Source organism: Alternaria hordeiaustralica (genome assembly GCF_023758085.1).
Source record: "Alternaria hordeiaustralica strain BMP 2776 chromosome Unknown scaffold_1, whole genome shotgun sequence".
In the NCBI taxonomy this organism is placed as follows: domain Eukaryota; kingdom Fungi; phylum Ascomycota; class Dothideomycetes; order Pleosporales; family Pleosporaceae; genus Alternaria; species Alternaria hordeiaustralica.
Window position 1 is genome coordinate 1,884,447 of NW_026056773.1, and position 17,490 is coordinate 1,901,936.

At 52.1% G+C, this 17,490-nt stretch overlaps 5 protein-coding genes across 5 annotated transcripts; 3 read left to right on the forward strand and 2 right to left on the reverse strand.

The window, feature by feature from the left end:
• Nucleotides 1–117: 117 nt before the first annotated feature.
• On the forward strand, nucleotides 118–2,202 carry J4E84_000574 (uncharacterized protein; the record flags this gene model as incomplete). The annotated part of the gene is made up of 10 exons (XM_049383212.1): nucleotides 118–297; nucleotides 347–369; nucleotides 461–542; nucleotides 594–619; nucleotides 672–736; nucleotides 791–888; nucleotides 942–1,052; nucleotides 1,119–1,233; nucleotides 1,281–1,830; nucleotides 1,878–2,202. 10 exons carry the CDS (start codon nucleotides 118–120, stop codon nucleotides 2,200–2,202), a joined length of 1,575 nt encoding a protein of 524 aa, XP_049248730.1.
• A 945-nt stretch (nucleotides 2,203–3,147) lies between these two features.
• J4E84_000575 (uncharacterized protein) lies at nucleotides 3,148–5,019 on the reverse strand (the record flags this gene model as incomplete). The annotated part of the gene is made up of 6 exons (XM_049383213.1): nucleotides 3,148–3,448; nucleotides 3,505–3,926; nucleotides 3,991–4,376; nucleotides 4,433–4,707; nucleotides 4,759–4,878; nucleotides 4,925–5,019. 6 exons carry the CDS (start codon nucleotides 5,017–5,019, stop codon nucleotides 3,148–3,150), a joined length of 1,599 nt encoding a protein of 532 aa, XP_049248731.1.
• Nucleotides 5,020–6,821: 1,802 nt separating this feature from the next.
• Nucleotides 6,822–9,862, reverse strand: J4E84_000576 (uncharacterized protein; the record flags this gene model as incomplete). The annotated part of the gene is made up of 3 exons (XM_049383214.1): nucleotides 6,822–8,783; nucleotides 8,834–9,612; nucleotides 9,664–9,862. 3 exons carry the CDS (start codon nucleotides 9,860–9,862, stop codon nucleotides 6,822–6,824), a joined length of 2,940 nt encoding a protein of 979 aa, XP_049248732.1.
• A 1,194-nt stretch (nucleotides 9,863–11,056) lies between these two features.
• J4E84_000577 (uncharacterized protein) lies at nucleotides 11,057–13,685 on the forward strand (the record flags this gene model as incomplete). Its single annotated transcript, XM_049383215.1, has 5 exons — nucleotides 11,057–11,096; nucleotides 11,149–11,868; nucleotides 12,424–12,464; nucleotides 12,515–12,542; nucleotides 12,589–13,685. 5 exons carry the CDS (start codon nucleotides 11,057–11,059, stop codon nucleotides 13,683–13,685), a joined length of 1,926 nt encoding a protein of 641 aa, XP_049248733.1.
• Nucleotides 13,686–15,763: 2,078 nt separating this feature from the next.
• J4E84_000578 (uncharacterized protein) lies at nucleotides 15,764–17,467 on the forward strand (the record flags this gene model as incomplete). Its single annotated transcript, XM_049383216.1, has 1 exon — nucleotides 15,764–17,467. One exon carries the CDS (start codon nucleotides 15,764–15,766, stop codon nucleotides 17,465–17,467), a length of 1,704 nt encoding a protein of 567 aa, XP_049248734.1.
• Between the last annotated feature and the right edge of the window lie 23 nt (nucleotides 17,468–17,490).

Consider the following 17,490-nt stretch of genomic DNA (forward strand, 5'->3'; position numbering starts at 1 on the left):
GCTTCCTGCTTCTCTTCTTCCTCCATCTTTCCTCGCACCTGCACCTCGATCATAGAAGGCAGGCACTATTGTCTCTTCCAGAAGACCCCTCCACAAACACACCCTACGACCGCCAACATGGTGCATATCAACCGTGTAGCAACTCACAAGGAAGTCTCCGAGGAGCAGAGCCAATTCGAGGCCATTGATGCCACCACTACCATCAATCTGACACCAGACGATGAAGCCGACGACTACACTGCTACCGTCTACGGTTCCAAATATGCTGCTGAAGATCTGCCGAGACACGAGATGCCGGTGAGCCCAGCCCTTTTGAGTAGCTATACCCGGAATTGACACGATCTAGGACCGAGAAATGCCTCCCCATGTGTACGTACTTTGCTACATGCACTATTGGCATCGAACACACCAGACTATGTGCCGCACCACAGCTGCGACAGCATCGCTGACGATATGCTAGTGCATACCGCATGATCAAGGACGATCTCACGCTCGACGGCACCCCGACGCTGAACTTGGCTTCATTCGTTACAACTTACATGGTAAGCTATTATGATCATTTATCGGATAGACACAGACTGACATATGGGCAGGAAGAAGAGGCCGAGAAGCTCATGGTGTATGTCGAACAAGCCCGCGTTTCGTGACCTCCCAATAACCCTCTACCTCAGCGACGCCTTCTCGAAGAACTTCATCGATTACGAAGAGTACCCTGTCAGCGCCGATATCCAGAACCGTTCGTACATACACTACAAAATGGGCTGAGGAATGTTTGCTGAATTGTGAACAGGATGTGTATCGATGATCGCCAGGCTGTTCAATGCGCCGGCAGATCCAGAGGCGAACACAATCGGCACCTCTACCATTGGGTCTTCTGAAGCCATCATGGTCAGTGAATACAGTGGTATGAAGCTGGAAGCTGTTGAGCTGACACAGCATAGTTGGGTGTACTGGCCCAGAAGAAGCTTTGGCAAAACAAGCGCAAGGCCGAGGGCAAGCCCTACGACAAGCCAAACATGATCATGAACTCGGCTGTACAGGTCTGCTGGGAGGTATGTAGCCCTATTGCTGAGCCGTTTCGGGCAGACAAGAAGGAGAAGCATACTGATTGTATGCAGAAAGCATGCCGATACTTTGATATCGAAGAGCGATACGTATATTGCACTACTGAGCGCTATGTGATGGACCCCAAGGAATGCATTGATCTCATCGATGAGAACACCATTGGAATTTGTAGGTATTACAGCATCTATAAGAGGACAATGAGCTAATTCGAATAGGCGCAATCCTGGGAACGACCTACACTGGCGAATACGAAGATATCAAAGCCATCAACGACCTCCTCGTCGAGAAGGATATCGATGTCGATATTCACGTCGACGCCGCGTCCGGTGGGTTTGTCGCTCCGTTCGTCAACCCTGGTCTACTATGGGATTTCCGCCTCCCAAAGGTCACGACCATCAACGTCTCTGGTCACAAGTACGGACTTGTATACCCCGGTGTCGGCTGGGTCGTGTGGCGCGACCCCAAGTACCTTCCCCAGGAGCTCGTCTTCAACATCAACTACCTCGGTGCTGACCAGGCGTCTTTCACACTCAACTTCTCCCGCGGCGCTTCGCAAATCATTGGACAGTACTACCAGCTCATTCGTCTTGGAAAGCGAGGATATAGGAAGATCATGCTGAACCTGACGCGTACGGCCGACTATCTCGCCGCGAACCTCGAGGCGTTGGGCTTTATCATCATGAGTCAAAGGGGAGGCGCTGGACTTCCTCTCGTTGCTTGCCGCATTGATGAAGATCTTGGCAAGCAGTACGATGAGTTTGCCATGTAAGTGTGCACCCCATTTTTTCTGCAACTGCAACTAACGAGAGAAGTGCTCATCAACTACGCGAGCGCGGATGGGTCGTTCCCGCATACACGATGGCCCCTCACTCCGAGAAGATGAAGATGCTGCGTGTGGTTGTGCGCGAGGACTTCACCAAGTCTCGTTGTGACGCACTGCTTGCCGACTTCAAGCTTGCGCTGTCGACGCTGGACAAGCTCGACGCGAAGAAGATCGAGGAGCACAGGCAGCATGCATTCGAAATGCGTCGTCGTTCGACCATTATCAGCCCCATCTTTAAGAAGAAGGCGACAGATCACTTCGACGAGGACCACAGTCTACAGGCAAAGACTGGAAAGACACATGCAGTCTGCTAAGCGTGAGCAATGCGCCGCTTATTTAGCTGTCGAGGTGAAGGAGTATATGGGTTTTATATACATAGACCCCACCAATGAACAAGTCGCTATCATTGTTCTAAACAAACTGCGAATGTTGTGATGATCGGGCAGCATGAATTCCATCCATCAAACTTGCAGCATCTAAGAATACAATACAGAGTCTCTAACTCCCGCAAAGCGGCCCTATAAAGTCTAATTTTCGCAAAGCAACAGCCTATATACCCCTAATTCTACTCTATAGCTCTCTTATAATTTATTATAGCGTGTTACTACTGCTAAAGAGAGTGTAAGACGCCTCTTTTTAGCTGTGCACTACTCTACATTTAGCCTTAGCAGCTTTAACAGAGAAACCTACACCCGCTCCTTACACCTGTGCAGCTTAGCCTATCACCTAGCATCCATACTACTTTAAAGAGTTCTGTTCACCAGCTGGGGCTACATGGACGTCTCACGAACCGTTCTTGAGTGACGCATAACTGCAGAAGATAGGGGTGGAACCAGAGCACATGCCCAACTGAACTGCAGTGGATAAGATACCGAGCAAAACGCTGCAGCGGGGATGAACGTGAAAGAGGAACGGAAGGCGGGCGGAAGTCGCGACGCGTCACGCTAGCCTAGTCGGGCACACGCGTCGCGGCGAATGATGTTCGGCGAAAAGGAGGGGGGAATCAGCACTGCAGACGGTAGGTCTGGTCGCATATTGTGTAACTGTTGTTAGCGTCCGAGATGTAAAGGTCGACAGACACTGTATCAACAGGGTCGGATGTTATAATGAGCTGCACTCTACATCACTAAGAAATGGGACTATGGTGACAAAATGTGTACGTTGGTACCTTTGCGATTAAACAGTCCAGTGGCTGTTACTCTTCTTCATCATATCCAATGCTAGACATTTCCCATCGATCATTACCTCCTAAATAGAGCCTAAGCCTTGGTCTCGGCGTTCTCAACCCTAACGGGGCTGTGCTCAAGACCCTTCTCGTTATCAACCTCGCCACGCTCAGCACGGCGAGTGCTGCTGTATTCGACCCTAGTCTTCCAAGCGGGAACTCCAGCCATGAACATCTCCTCAACATCCTCAAGCGTCTTTCCAGCCGTCTCGGGGAACAGGAAGAACGTGTGGATAGCCATGGCGAGGCAGAAGACACCGAAGATGATGTAGACGCGCCATTGGATGTTGACGAAAGCGGGTGGGACGAAGTAGGAGAGGGCGAAGTTGAAGATCCTGGAGCGGAGTTAGTATTTGATGATTTCAAGCATCATAGGCAGGTTTGTACATACCAGTTGGATGAGGTAGCGACGGCAACAGCCTTTCCACGAATGCGGAGAGGGAAGATCTCTGGTGGGTAGACCCAAGACGCGGGACCCCAGGTTGGCGCGTAAGAGGCGACGAAGAGGTATGTGCAAGCAATGACAGCCTTCGCAGGCGCGCCAGTAATCTCCCAGGATTGCTCGGCAATACCACCAAGACCGCCTTCAGGGGCGGGATTGCCGTAGGATGCCATGAGACCGGCGTTGGCGAACATCCAGATCATCATAAGGACTGCGCCGATGACGAACATGGGACGGCGACCCCAGCGGTCCATGAAGAGAAGAGCAGGAACTGTCATCAAGACGTTGATAACGTACTGGATGGAACTGGCGACGAGGTTGATGTTACCGGTAAGACCTGCCATGCCGAAGACGTATGTGATGTAGTACATCTGCAGAAGGAGAGTTACGAAGTCAGTATAAGTTTCACATGCAGTTGGTACAGTCAGAACTTACCATGACGTTCATACCAGTCAGCTGAGACCAGACTTGAGTGAAGATACCAATGTGAACGCGGTTGATCATGTTGGGCTTGAAGAGCTCCATGAAGGAAACGTCGGCGTTCTGGCGTTCAAATTCGATCATCTGACGAATCTCATCAAGCTCAAGCTTCACGAAAGGACTGTTGGGATCACCCTTGCCGTGAACCAGGGTAAGAACGGCCTGTGTCTCCTCCCATCTGTCGTGACGGGCGAGCCAACGAGGAGATTCCGGCAGGAACAGAAGTCCAATACCAAGGATAACAGCAGGAATCATCTGCAGACCCCATGGAACACGGAAAGCCTTGGTGCCTTCCATGAAGCTGCAGCCGTAGGAGATGTAGTACATAATTAGAATTCCCCCTGAGAAGCGCTTATTAGCTTTTGTCTCACCAGGAGTTTGTCGAGTGGGTACTTACAAGTGATCGCCCATTGCTGGGATCCTACAACACGACCGCGGCGGGAGGGAGGAGCGAGTTCAGAGACGTAGACAGGGACTTGAGCGGAGCAGATACCGACAGAGAGACCGTTGATGAAGCGACCGACGATGAGCATGCCGATGTTTTGAGCGGCGCAGGAGATGATGGAACCAATGATCCAGATGGCACAACCGATTTGAATAGCCCTGCGACGACCGAGCTTATCCGTCAGGTAACCAGAGACGAGAGCACCGACGAAAGAACCACCAGGCATACTGTACTGAGTCAGTTGCTGAAGATGTAATACATGGTGAGAGCCGACTCACGCTGCAGTGATGCCTCCTTGGACATCGGCGGTAGGACCAGAGCAATCGTCCTCGGGGCCTGTGAAGGGAGGACCCTTAGGCCCCTGGTTGAAGTAGCATCGGTATTGTTGAGTTGGCAAACTATGAATGTTAGCATCAGTCTCAGATAGCCACGGCGAGTACGTACATAGCGCTCATGGAACTGATATCGAAACCAAACAGTCCACCGCCGATGACCGCAATGGCGGTGATGCCGTAGATGTTGCCGATCTGGTAACCCATGGTGGTATCTTGTCTTGCCAATCACCCTGCAATGGATGTATAAAAGAAACCCGGAGGTTGGCAGGCGTGGTTACAGGAGAACAAGCCTGGCGTTCGGGGTGCGAAAAGGGTTTATATGCCACACTTCCCTCGGCTTGATACCATACGCGCAGGTTGGGTCAGGGGAGCCAGGAACAACGTGGGAGCCCCGCAGCGGACCTTCCACGGTTCCAGGTAACGGTCATCCCCTTCGTCGGCCGGAAAACACTCTGATATGCTTCCTGGCTTGGTATAGTCTCCGAAGAACGACGCGTTGATTGGTGGGAGCATGATGTGGAGCCTTGCAGCGGAGTGAAGAAATGACAAGCCTGACACGATCCGTCGGCTTAGTGCTTGTGTTTTGAGTCGCAATCTTGGGACAATTGATGCCGAGACAACGGGAACGGGTTGGCAACCAGGCGGATGAAGCTTTCTGCCTTCCATGGCGCCACCTGCCACGGAACTCGGAGCTGCGATCATCGATATGCTCGCCTTTCCTGGTTTGGCTGTACCACAAAGGATGCTGATGGTTGCATCCATCTCATCGACCCGGAGATGCGAGCCCTCCGCACTCCGCACAATGTCTCTCCATTTTTCCTCCAGACTCCAGACACCCACAATTTCGCACCCCAAGGGCACCCCATGAAGCAGAAATTTTCGTTCTTGGTGGGGCCCTTTGCGATGTGCAATTCGCGCTCAGAGCACAGTATGGAGTTTCCACAGTTGACGTCACGCACCGCAATCAAGAACGGCATGCAGCCAGTCATCGCGCGAGACGCTGACGTCGGCCCGCTTTTCCTCGTGCAACCGTGCCGCCGCTAGCGTTGTCGTATCATGCGCCTCCCGTTGAGTGCAAAGCTTAAGCTCGCAGCCGAGTGCCGAGCAAGCCTGTAGCTGTCAAGCTTCAACAAGTCGTCTGAGAGGGCGTGGCATTTTGGGCCGTAGTAAGGCGTTCAGCTGACCCATCCTTTGGTATGCAATTGGCATGTCGGTCGACGCGCCGGTGCACTCCATTGACCACATCTATACGAGGTGAGGCTCTAGGTGGGCCGTGACCATCGCTACGGGGCGATGAGACCGATCACTGTTGCGGTCGTGTCTTTCGCTGCATGTGCCGATGACATAGCGTAGAACGTTGCACCGAAAAGGATGCGGCGCGGGTCCGCTGATGATTAAACAAGTCCCAGCGACGCAAGCGCTTCATCGCGTGGAATAGTGGAGTCGCCGGGCAGAGGATGGATGGGGAAAGGAGATGTTGGAGCGCGGAGAGGAAACTGGGTCAATGTTTACCAGTACTTTCGTTACTTCCCCAGCTGGCTTGCTTGTAACGCGACTTCCTCATATATCTCGGTGCACCGCTCTCAAGTCTTTAATATCACATTACTTAGCACCCGCGACATGCAGTGCAGCACAAGTAAAGCGGATGCATTTCCCGATATAGCTCTCGCAAGATTGTCAGGTAGCCAGCAGCCACCCGCATTGTCCCCACACGCACCTCAGTCGCCGGGACCTGGAAGCGCCGTGAATCCGCCGTGCTGGTCGCTGGACTCCGATGTTCTTGATGTGATCGTCCGAGAGCATCGGGAAGTATAGGGATCAAGGACATTACACCCCAATCAAGGCAAGTCGACGATTCAGACACACCGTATGGTGAAAACGTAACTTTTTACAGGATGACTGTATCGCATGATACGAGCATCTTTCCATAGGTTTATGTACAGCTTCCTGAACAAGATACAATGAGAAACGATAAGACATTATACATGGCCAGTGTCAGACCGGGCTTAGCCCCAAACAAGCTTCTTCAAGGAATACTCAAACTGTTCCAGGTAGCCGGTGCTCTTCTTCGCGTCCACAAGGCTGATTATATCCTTTTCCTCTACCTTCAGTGTCCTGTCTTCATCCCTGCCGCCCTTCTTCATCTCATTGGCGATCCTCACAATCTCATCGCATACCGATTTGACAACCTCGCCTTCATTGTCAGGATTGTCGCCAGGGGATGACGGAACGCTGCTTCTCGGTGGAAGCGCTTTGAACGCTAGGAAGCGGCCCGCAGTATCCTGCTTCTGGTCTGTCTTGGCGTCGTCTTTGCGTTGCTCATCACTGGCGGCTCCAGAATCTAGAGCCCTTGTATTGCGCCGTACTAGCTCGCCCTTGGTATCGGCTCGATATCGTATGATGAGACCAACGTTTTTGTTTGTGTCGGTGTGTCGTTGCGCCAGTGCGGACGTAACGTACACACCTCGCATGAGGCCTTGCACATTCTCCAGCGGAATACGCTCGAACTCGCGTACTTTCTCTGTTCCCCAGTCGAGACGGCAGAAGTACAAGGCCTTTTCTGTTAGTAGAAGGACTGCTTCTTCAAATGTAGCAGTCTTGACCTGGTTAACAGCAGTGGGTACGCTCAACGTCCAGCCATGTACCAAGTCTTCGTCGCGATCCTCAATCACGATGCCAGCAGAACGTTCAATGGCCTGCTGCCGCACTTTGCGTACATCGATAAAGTAATCTGAGCTCTTCATATCGGCTTCGAATTCCGCGAAGATGGTATCGGTAGCGCGACCGAGAAGGTAGTCGATGACTGCCTGAGCAAAGTAGTCGTTCACGATGTTGTTGTAATATCTCGTGAGTGTCAGTCCGAAATCGGTAAGCGCACCAGTTATCTGCCGTTTCCGGGTACGCGTGAAGTCGCCCTTTAGCGCAGCAGTGCCAGCGTACTGCCGAGATATGGCATCGCCATTGTCAGCCCAGAGGGTGTTGAACCACGATGTACTGGGGTCATTCTGGAGATCGATGCTGTAACTGCCCATTGACAGTTGTGCTTCAAGAGCGGTCCTGGCGCACGCAGATTGAACAACGTTGGTGCGGTCCAGACAGTCCATGCAGTTTGTACGCAAGACGCCTGACTGCTTCTGCTGTACTTGATTTCCTAAGATCTCCACCCATCCAGAAGATTTCATGAAGGGTTCGATTGAATCCATCAACTTCGAGACGTTTTCAAAGCGCATACCGCGGCACACGTTGTGGAAGTCGAACCATTCGAAACCCAGCTGCTTGCCTTTCCCGTCCATCCCGCCATTCTCATTGAGCGACTTTGCATGCTGTTCATAAAGCTCACCAATCTTCGCCTCAGTACCGTGTTTGTCTATGAGCGAATCACAGTATATATCGCCATAGCGTGAAGACAGATCGGCAAAATGCTTCTTGAAAGCGCGAGCATTAGTCTCAAACGATCCCCAAGTAGAGACTTGTGGTTTAAGGCTATAGGGCGATTGAGAGAAGAACAGGGGAATTGAGCCTCGAATCTGTGTGAAGGAGAAAATCTTGTCTTGCGTCGTGCTAAAAGCCGGGTTGGATAGGATCTGTTCCGTCTCGACGCTATTCGCGGTACAGCCCTCGTCATCTGTGCCCCGTCGCAGGTAACGAAGTCCAGCTCGCTTGATAGAACGTCGCGAGATGAGTGTCAACAGGAAGTCTTTGCCGTCCACAAGAGAGGCATCGGGATCAGATGCTTCGCCACTGGCTTCCGTATTGAACTGTGAGTCCTCTTTCTGCTTTTCATGCCAGGACTGGAGCTGGATGTCATCTGGAGTGGCACTCGGGTCGACCACAAGACTGTTCGACTGGCCATCAGCTGTCTTGATCGTGAAAGGTCGTTGACCAACGAAGCCTTGCATTACGGGGAGCACAAAAGCATGCTGGCCCGCGTCAATGAAAGGTGCGATGATGTGCTGATTCCAGAAGAACTAGATACTGGTGAGCAATCGTCCGTTACATGGACAAGGTGTAAACTGACCAAAGGATCGAATTGTTTAAACAAGGCAACACTAGAACTTGCTTGCTGCTGGCCAATACCGTGTGAGATGTCATAGTCGTATGAGAAGAAGAAGTTGCCTGATGAAAAGTACATTTTGGTGGTCTGCAGAATCTTTGGTAAGAGTGCTACAGTGGCCGCGTCCTTCTCGCCGCCCAGGGCCTTGGGTATGTCTTCTGGGCTGACTGGTTCCAAAATGTCCTTGTCATCTGTAGGGATGGCATCCGGCTTAGACTCGCTCTTGGGGTGTTCTTCTTCCTTGGGCATCCCCGAGTCAACGTTCTGCGGCGCATTCTTTGCCGCCAGGTTCTCTTCTGAGCTCAGCCCTTGCAGACGCCTGTTGTCAGCACTCCAACCCTTGCGCGAGAACCACTTGTCAGCGAATCTGCCATATACACCTTTTCTTTGTATAACGTCCTCGGCCACACTCGTCTTGCGCTGCGCACTGCCTTTTTGTCCGGTGACCGAATCCTTGACCTCGCTTGGTGTGGACGATGAGTCCTCTACAAGCGAGTCCGTCACACTGGGCGCGCCATCCTCACTATCGCTATCGCTGTCTTCGTCTTCCAGGCCGGGCGCCCGGTTGCGGCGCTTCAGATGGTCACGCGTGGCTGCGATGGCCTTGTCGGCGTCGGCTTGCGAGGAGAGGGGGATGAGGGCGATATCGGTGATCTTGTAGATGGGCTTGCCGCGTATGAGCGCCACCTGTTCGCGATCGGATATGGATATCAGGAAGTACGAAGTAGCCACTTTGAGTAGTCCTTAGAGCAGGGTCAGCCTGTGTCGCAATGCGCCAATGATTGCGCGCGTACCGATGATGCCATGCGCTTCCACAGACACGGGCGCCGTATCTTCTTCGCGCCTGTCTTTCAACAGGGGGCCGACATTGCCCTTGTAGTCGACCTTGATGGCCTGCTGCGTAGCGGGCGGATGGTTGCGGGGCGGGGACGGCTGGAGGATGAGACCATCAACGGCGGCGAAGATGAGCAGCTTGCGAACAAGGGAGGGCATCTTGTCAGCGGCGCTATGCGCGTTCAGGGCTGAGTGACTCGACAAAGTGCGACATCAGGTCGCTTCTAGGCGCGTTGAGACGTCTGGTGGGTTGAGCCGCCATGACGTCGTGTCGCGCCGCGCTAATCTCAAGATTTCTTACCCCACGCGTCCTCTTGTCAACCATCGTGAAATGCTCAATTAGCCCCCTTTTTGTCTTGCGTCATAAGTACTGGCATTGTATCAAAGGAATGTTCGCGACGACAGAAGTGCCAACCAACCATATCTACCCAGACTTCGTCTTAAGCAGTCAGTATTCTTTCAAAAGCCGTGCAAAGTCAGCACGTCCTCGAGTGTTCGAAACGGTCACAAGCACTTCCAACGCCATTGACTAGGCTGCAAAAGAGAAGCCAGTCAAGTGCAAATTATGTTATCACGGCTTTAACCAACATGTAATACACGGCTTTGGTGGGTTTTTGGGGTACTTCTGGCACAGGCTTCGTTCCTCGCTCAGGAAAAGCGGTGCAGGTCAGAATTGGATGCCACAAGTGAACGGGTGAAGGCACACTGGGGTGCACAGCGTCGATACGATCAACACTTGGAAATTGCGTACAGCCTATGAGGAGACCGATCCTGGTATGCTCTGACAGTTCCTACCTGTTCTTTGTGAGTCATGCTATTCAGCGTCACACCTTCTCGTCCACCATGCATGGGATCTGGCTCGGTATTCTAAACGGAAAGCGCCTCTCGGATTTATGCGTTAAGTGCAGCCTGCGATGTAGTCATCCATACACTCAATCCTCACATCTGATCATGCAGCGATTTACTATTCGTGCGTTCGTATATACGATGGACATGAGTAAGTCTTCATACATAGCATGTCTTTGTGGGGCGTTTGCATTACTTCATCAGGCCGCGCGAATCGGAGTTAGACAACTAACTCCGGATCAGGCCGCAGCTCCTTCTCGATCTACGGGGTTTCTGATGTTACAATTGCCTATTTGGTCTATAGCAAGTTCCAGACCGTACTCTATTCGTCGTGGATTACGCCTGGTGGACATCCGTAAGACCCGTTCATGTTGTGCTGAATCGCTGGCAAGATATAAATTCGCCCGCCTTCCACCCCAGCTTGAGTATCACAAAATCCATCTCCTCTACTTCAGTCGAAAATCTGCATGTCATCCGTTACCACAAATTAATCGATTCAAAATAAATATGTCCTCGAACCCAGACAAGGAGGTTGTGCTCGTAACAGGTACCAGCCCTCCGGACGTTTACCAAGCTCGTCATACTGATAGCCTCTGTAGGAGCAACCAACGGTATCGGTCTGGACACCGTCATTTATATTGCCTCTGCATCTCCAAAGTACCATGTCATAATCGGCGCGCGCAACATGTCGAAAGGCGAAACAATCTTGAAAGATGTGCAAGCCAAGGCAGGCATCCAAGGCACACTCTCCTTGGTGCAACTCGACGCCAATGACGACGCTTCTATCAAAGCTGCGGCCAAGAAGATCGAGGAGGACTTCAGCAAGCTTGATGTGCTTATCAACAACGCTGGTGTATGTCCCGAAAGAGACGGCACATGGCCGGACCGGGAGCTGATGCGCACCACGTTCGAAACCAACGTCTTTGGCCCTACCATCCTCACAGAAGCTCTCATTCCCGCAATGAAGCGCTCATCTAATCCGCGCATCATCAACGTGTCCTCTACTATGGGTAGCATCACTTTGATCTCCGATCACAGCTCTCCCTACGCCCAGGTTAAATACCCCGGATATCGCATGACTAAAGCTGCGCTCAACATGTTGACGGCATACCAGTACGTCCAGCTCAAGCCGGATGGCTTCAAGGTCTGGACGTACTGCCCAGGCTATGTGGTGACGGACCTAGGCGACGACAGGGAGCAAAGAAAGGAACAAGGCCTTGAGAGTTCAGAGACGAGTGCGCTAGGGTTGTTGCAGATTGTGCAAGGCGAGAGAGATGCTGATGTAGGAGGGTTTGTCGGCAGATACGGACAGAAGTATGGTTGGTAGTGACTGGTAGCCTCCCGTGCGGTGGTAATTCACAGCACAAATACTACATTGATGATTTCCCAGGAAAATGGGTTTCGCGCACTTTAGAACGCTATGAGATCTTCCGGGGGCCTTCAATGTTGTTGATGGTTAAGGTGATCCTTCCGTTACAGGCGACCTGCCCCGCTTTTGCCCTGGCAGCTCCTGTCACCGCGTCATCGCTTCCTCCAACGAACTACTGCTACGCGTCTTGTTTCCATCAGAAGCGCGCACGAACGCGAAGTGACGCACGTGCAAAATAACGATCGTACAGAATCTGTACCTGCTACATTGAGAACTCTCCGAGCCGGTACACTGAACCCACGTGATGCGATTAACCAATCGCGAGACCCGATGAGCGCACGCGACGAGCTAACGCCAACGCGATGCATGGCGGGAACGACTTCAACATCTGAGCTTTAGTGCATGCCGTTGCGCACGAACAGCATGGGTGCGATGGCGTATAAAGGTCGGGCCTTGTTGCTCGCGGTCTTTTTGTTTGCTTTGTGCGTCTTCACCTTGAACGCAGACTTCAATTCAGAAGGAAAGAGCAACATGTTGGGATCATTGGTAAGGATGACTCCTGGTATGCGAGAACGAACGGATGCTAATGGTATCAGGCTTCTGCGAGCGTAATGCTCTTCGCTCGTATGTTGTCTTCTTGCGCGGGGATGTCCAAGCTGACAACACATAGAAAGCGCACTAGCATCCAAGTCTGACATCCGTTTCAACCATATTCAAGTCGTCGGAACGCACAACTCCTACCATCGTGAAGTCTCACTCGCCGAGCGACCAGTCTTTGAGAAATACGTACCGTCCCCAGAGGACTACTACTACTCGCACGCAGAGCTCGACAATCAATTGGAGTACCAGTCCGTGCGCTCTTTCGAGCTCGACTTACATTCGGATGAAAAGGGCGGCCTGTACTATCCCCCTGTCATATGGACGCTATCAAACTTGACAAACGCCACCACTCCTTACAATGGTGACATTCTGAAGGAGCCAGGTATTAAGGTGTTCCACGTCACAGACTTCGACCCAGATTCTGTCTGCCACACGTTCATCGACTGTCTCAAGCAATTAAAGAGTTGGTCAGACGCAAACCCAAGACATGTCCCTATCACCATTGATCTCGAGCTCAAGACCGATGCGCCGGCATGTTCGTTAGGCGGTGTCTGCCCTGGCGAAGCGACAAACTGGACGCTCCCTCGCCTCTTGAATGTCGACGCGGAGATCCTCTCCGTATTCCCTAAGAAGCAACTCATTCGCCCCGATGACGTGCGCAAGAGTGGTCTTACCCTCGAGCAGTCCATCCTGCAACAAGGCTGGCCGAAGCTAAAGGATGTTCGCGGCCGCCTCCTGTTTTTCTTCGATAACGACCCAAAACCCAGTGACCCCAACTCACCTCGCGAGCTCTACAAAACCGGCGCCCCCTCGCTACAAAACCGCACTGTCTTCACCAATGCGCTCGAAGGATCCTCTGATGCTGCATTCATCAAATACAATGAGCCGCGCGGGAATGGCACAGCAGATATCCAGCGTCTTGTCAAGAAGGGCTACTTGATCCGAACACGTGCTGATATACCCATCGATACCATCTTGAACCGCACTACAGAGATGAGGGACTTAGCTTTTGAGAGTGGTGCGCAGATTGTTAGTACCGATTTCCCAGCTTGGGGCATGAGTAGTCGATGGGGTTGGGATTATGTCGCCAGGCTTCCCGGAGGATTGGCTGCGAGATGCAATCCTCTTATCGCACCGGAAGGCTGCAAGGACAAAGACCTGGAGTAGATGATGAGAGAATAGGAATGATTCATATCACGCCGCGATCACATCATGATCTTACTACAACCTGTGACGCAACTTGAAGTGAAAGAACATCGGTCTCTTCCAGCACACATCTCAGTACAATGAAGGATGCGTCACATCGCTTGCGCCCGAGCTTAGCGACAGACGAAGGCTGTGCATAGTAGGTGAAGATGACCGTATAATTGTCTCGGTGAATTCACGACTAGGCAGCGTGGCGAGTTCGAGCAAACACGTGGCCCGTGCGCTCTCTAGCCCGCCCGCTCCTGCCCGTAGTCTTAAGTAGTCTGCCCTCCCTCTCTTCTTCCCTTACTCTCCACCATCTACTGACTCCGATTCTCAACCCGCACCTTTCGCGGAATGCACACGAAGCCCTTTATTGCTCCGCGCTCGCACGCATCATATCAAATTGAACTACACCTACTCTCCTTTTTTCAACATGCGCAACACTTCTGCTTCAGCATCTCGACTGTACAGTAGCAATGCCTGTGGTATGGAGACTTCCCGTACTCAGGTATTGCGACCTGCCGTAGGGTTCCCCAAGCTGTTCTGTTCTGTATCTTGGAACAAGGAGGGGAGCCACCTCATCCTTCCTTCCTCATGCGGCATTTTTCACAAGGTTTTCTTTTCGGTTTCGCGTTCGTGCGGACCTCTTCTACATCTTTCGCTGATTCGGCGGCTACCTACCTTCAACCTTGTATGGCCTTCGGGCTGATCCTCATGGCATCCGAGACAACGCCTTTCACCAACCTAGAGATTGGTGTCCCGCTTGTCCAGTCCCTGCGCCGAAAGCCGTGCTTGGCATGCTGCTCACCGGCCAGTCGACCTCTTGCCGCTGGTTCTGAGGAGCCTATATCAGTACTTTGCTGGGAGTACTGACGAAATTATCAGTACGGATAAAGCCGTACGGCAGTACTGATAAGTCGACCTCCAGTCGGCGCCTCATGTGATAGGAACGGGCGGATACGCGATGAAGTGTATGACCGAGCGTGTCCCCCGTTCCTCGACAAAATTCATTGGTCTCGTTGCAATTCTGCTACATCATCTTTTCGTTTGCTTTTGCGGCTTGCTGCTGGGCTGAAGAAGGGATACGAGGTTTTTTTTTGGGTGCAACCTTGGAGTCAAACTAGACGATAGCAATCCAGATGTCCTTATCCGACAAGAGCGTGATTTTCATTCTATCCTTTCGTGTTTGGGACCACCACTACCAAAGCTTTTCCCGTTACTTACTGCTTCGACTTTGACCTATATATCTTATAATCTGAGGCAGGCCTCCATGATGACCTAGCTTCACAGAGCAATTCTCGTCAATGTCTTGTTCGTGACTTTAGTCCATAGTACGCATCTTTCAAACCACTTCATCTGCTTCTGCGGTTCTCAAAGTCCAAGCTATAAGTAGATGATCACGTCGAGAGCCCGCTCATTCCACGGCCAGTGGCTGGGTGGAGGTGCGGTGGAGGAGTGACTTTCGCCCCTTCACTTTCACCAGTACACGCTCATTCACTGCAAAATGTCGCTTTCCTATCTGGGTCTAGAGCGAGCCGCAACGGGCAATGCGGCAATTCATAGCCCGTCGCAGTCACCCGCGCGTACTCCATTTCAAACACTCCACCCCGCGATACTAATTATCAGCACGCGACGCCCCTCAGAAGCGGAGCTATCTACGTTCCAGCGAGCATGATTTCTGAATCTCCTATACACCTGAATGAGCGCCCTACTGTCGCAGACTCTAGCGAGCATGGCAATGCTCAGCGACTCGATAAACGGAAGATTCCACATGATCGCGGCCCAGACGAGCCTCCTCCCCCCAAACGCTTGCGCCCGACTCTCGATATAACCCGACTACGATCTCTCAAGAAAGTGTTCTGGGCTCTACCCGAAGAGTTGATGGAGTTGGTCTGCCAATATGTAAGGTCGGGACAAGTCACGTATAAGATCAATCTAACACTTTACAGCTCTCTCAGCACGACTTTTATAACCTCCTACTGCTATCGACTCGATCCGGATACAAAGGTGCGACTCGGAAACTACAGCGCATTTTCGTCAGATATGCTGAGCTGTGTATGTCGAAAAAGAGCGCGCAGTGCCTGAACAACACCTCCTCGCTACTCACGCATCCACATAACTTCCGCGCCATCACCTTCGACATACCTCCACGATATGAATTGTTCATGGCTACCGTGCTCCCGAACTTCAAGCACACCCCGGTCAGGGCGATAATGTTTAGGCCCAACAGCATGGTGGTCGAATCGGTCTTAAACCAGATGCTGTTAACTTATCAGCATCTACCAAAGGCCGAACTTCTCATGATACCAAGTCACGACTTTGGAGACCTGACTCGAATCCAAGGCACGCACGGCTTCATGCGGCGCCTCTGGACATTCATAGATCCACGGAACAAGGACCAGCGCAACTGGATCAGATCTCACAACGCATCGGTCACGCGTCACACACTAATCGGACCACATGTACGGGCGCCCCCAGGAAAGTATCTATCTGGCAATGCACCTCCGCAGATCCGAGAGCTTACCGGTCACTTTGGCATGTGCATCCGACTCATTCGAATTGCACCCAGCACGCGTTTCGATGATCTCAAAGACCGACCGCTCGACTTGATATGCGCCCCATATGCGCCGGCGGATATCGTTCGTGGGATGATCGACAGTAAGCGGCAATACCGCGTCCATTCAGTATCGATCGTCAACGACAACTATAAAGACAACACTTTGATGGACAATGTGCTGGTTCGACTTTTCGAACAAATGCCCAACGGTATCATACTGGAAGAACTTCGAGTGGCCGAAGTCAATCTCCTTCTCAAGACGGGTTACATTCCACAACATGCCTATCTAGTCAACAAGATCGGTCTCTTACGCCTGTACAACTGCCCAGGATTAAGCCAATTCACAAGCGTCGATGCCTTCAGAAACTCTGATCTACACACGTTCATCTACCTATGGGATTACCCAAAGCTGAACCCAGAAGTACGGGATGGAGTCTTTCGCAATGTGACAAGACATTGCAGCAAATTGGAGCACTTCTGCTTCCACGCGCGAAGAGACATCTCGGACGAGCAAGTCAAAACTGCGCTCAGCGCTCCTGATGCCAATGGCCAAACAAAGCCTGTATCGCGAAAAGAGCGAAAGAAGGCAAGACAAAGCGAGGTGTATGGCATCGGGCACCTACTGCGCAAGTTGCCTCCGATTTTGAAGACACTTTCCCTGCGCATTGGAGAGAGGTCAGAAGTTCCTGACCAGGAACTACAACTTCTGGGTCAGTACTTCCCAGATCTAAGACACGTCGGCATTCCTTGCCCAGTGCTCTGGGATGCGATTGAAGTAGGTCACTTGAGTGACGATATGTGGAGAGATGTTGGCGAACAAGCAACAATTCTCTCCACTATCTATGGACTCGAATACCTACATTTGTTTGTCGCAAACCTGGGAACAGAGCCTAGGATGGGCACCAAGGCCATCAGCACGGCACTCCAGCGTGTTGCGTACGAAGTCCTCGCTATCGTCTCAAGTGAGTGCAGAGGACTCAAGTACCTCTCTATCACGGTATGGGACTTCGTCGAGCACGCTGGAGGGAAGTCGGAGCCTGTAGCTGTGCACCTGAAAGTCAACAGGGATGACTCAAAGCAGTCGGAGCTTGTGTGGGCGAAGGAGCTGGGCGTCGACATGGAGCTGTATGGTGACACAAAGGAGTGTACATACGAGGGCATCGTGGATACGAAGACGGCGCGGTGGGCGAGGCCGAAGTACTGAAGGTCATGTAAGCGGCAGTTGGA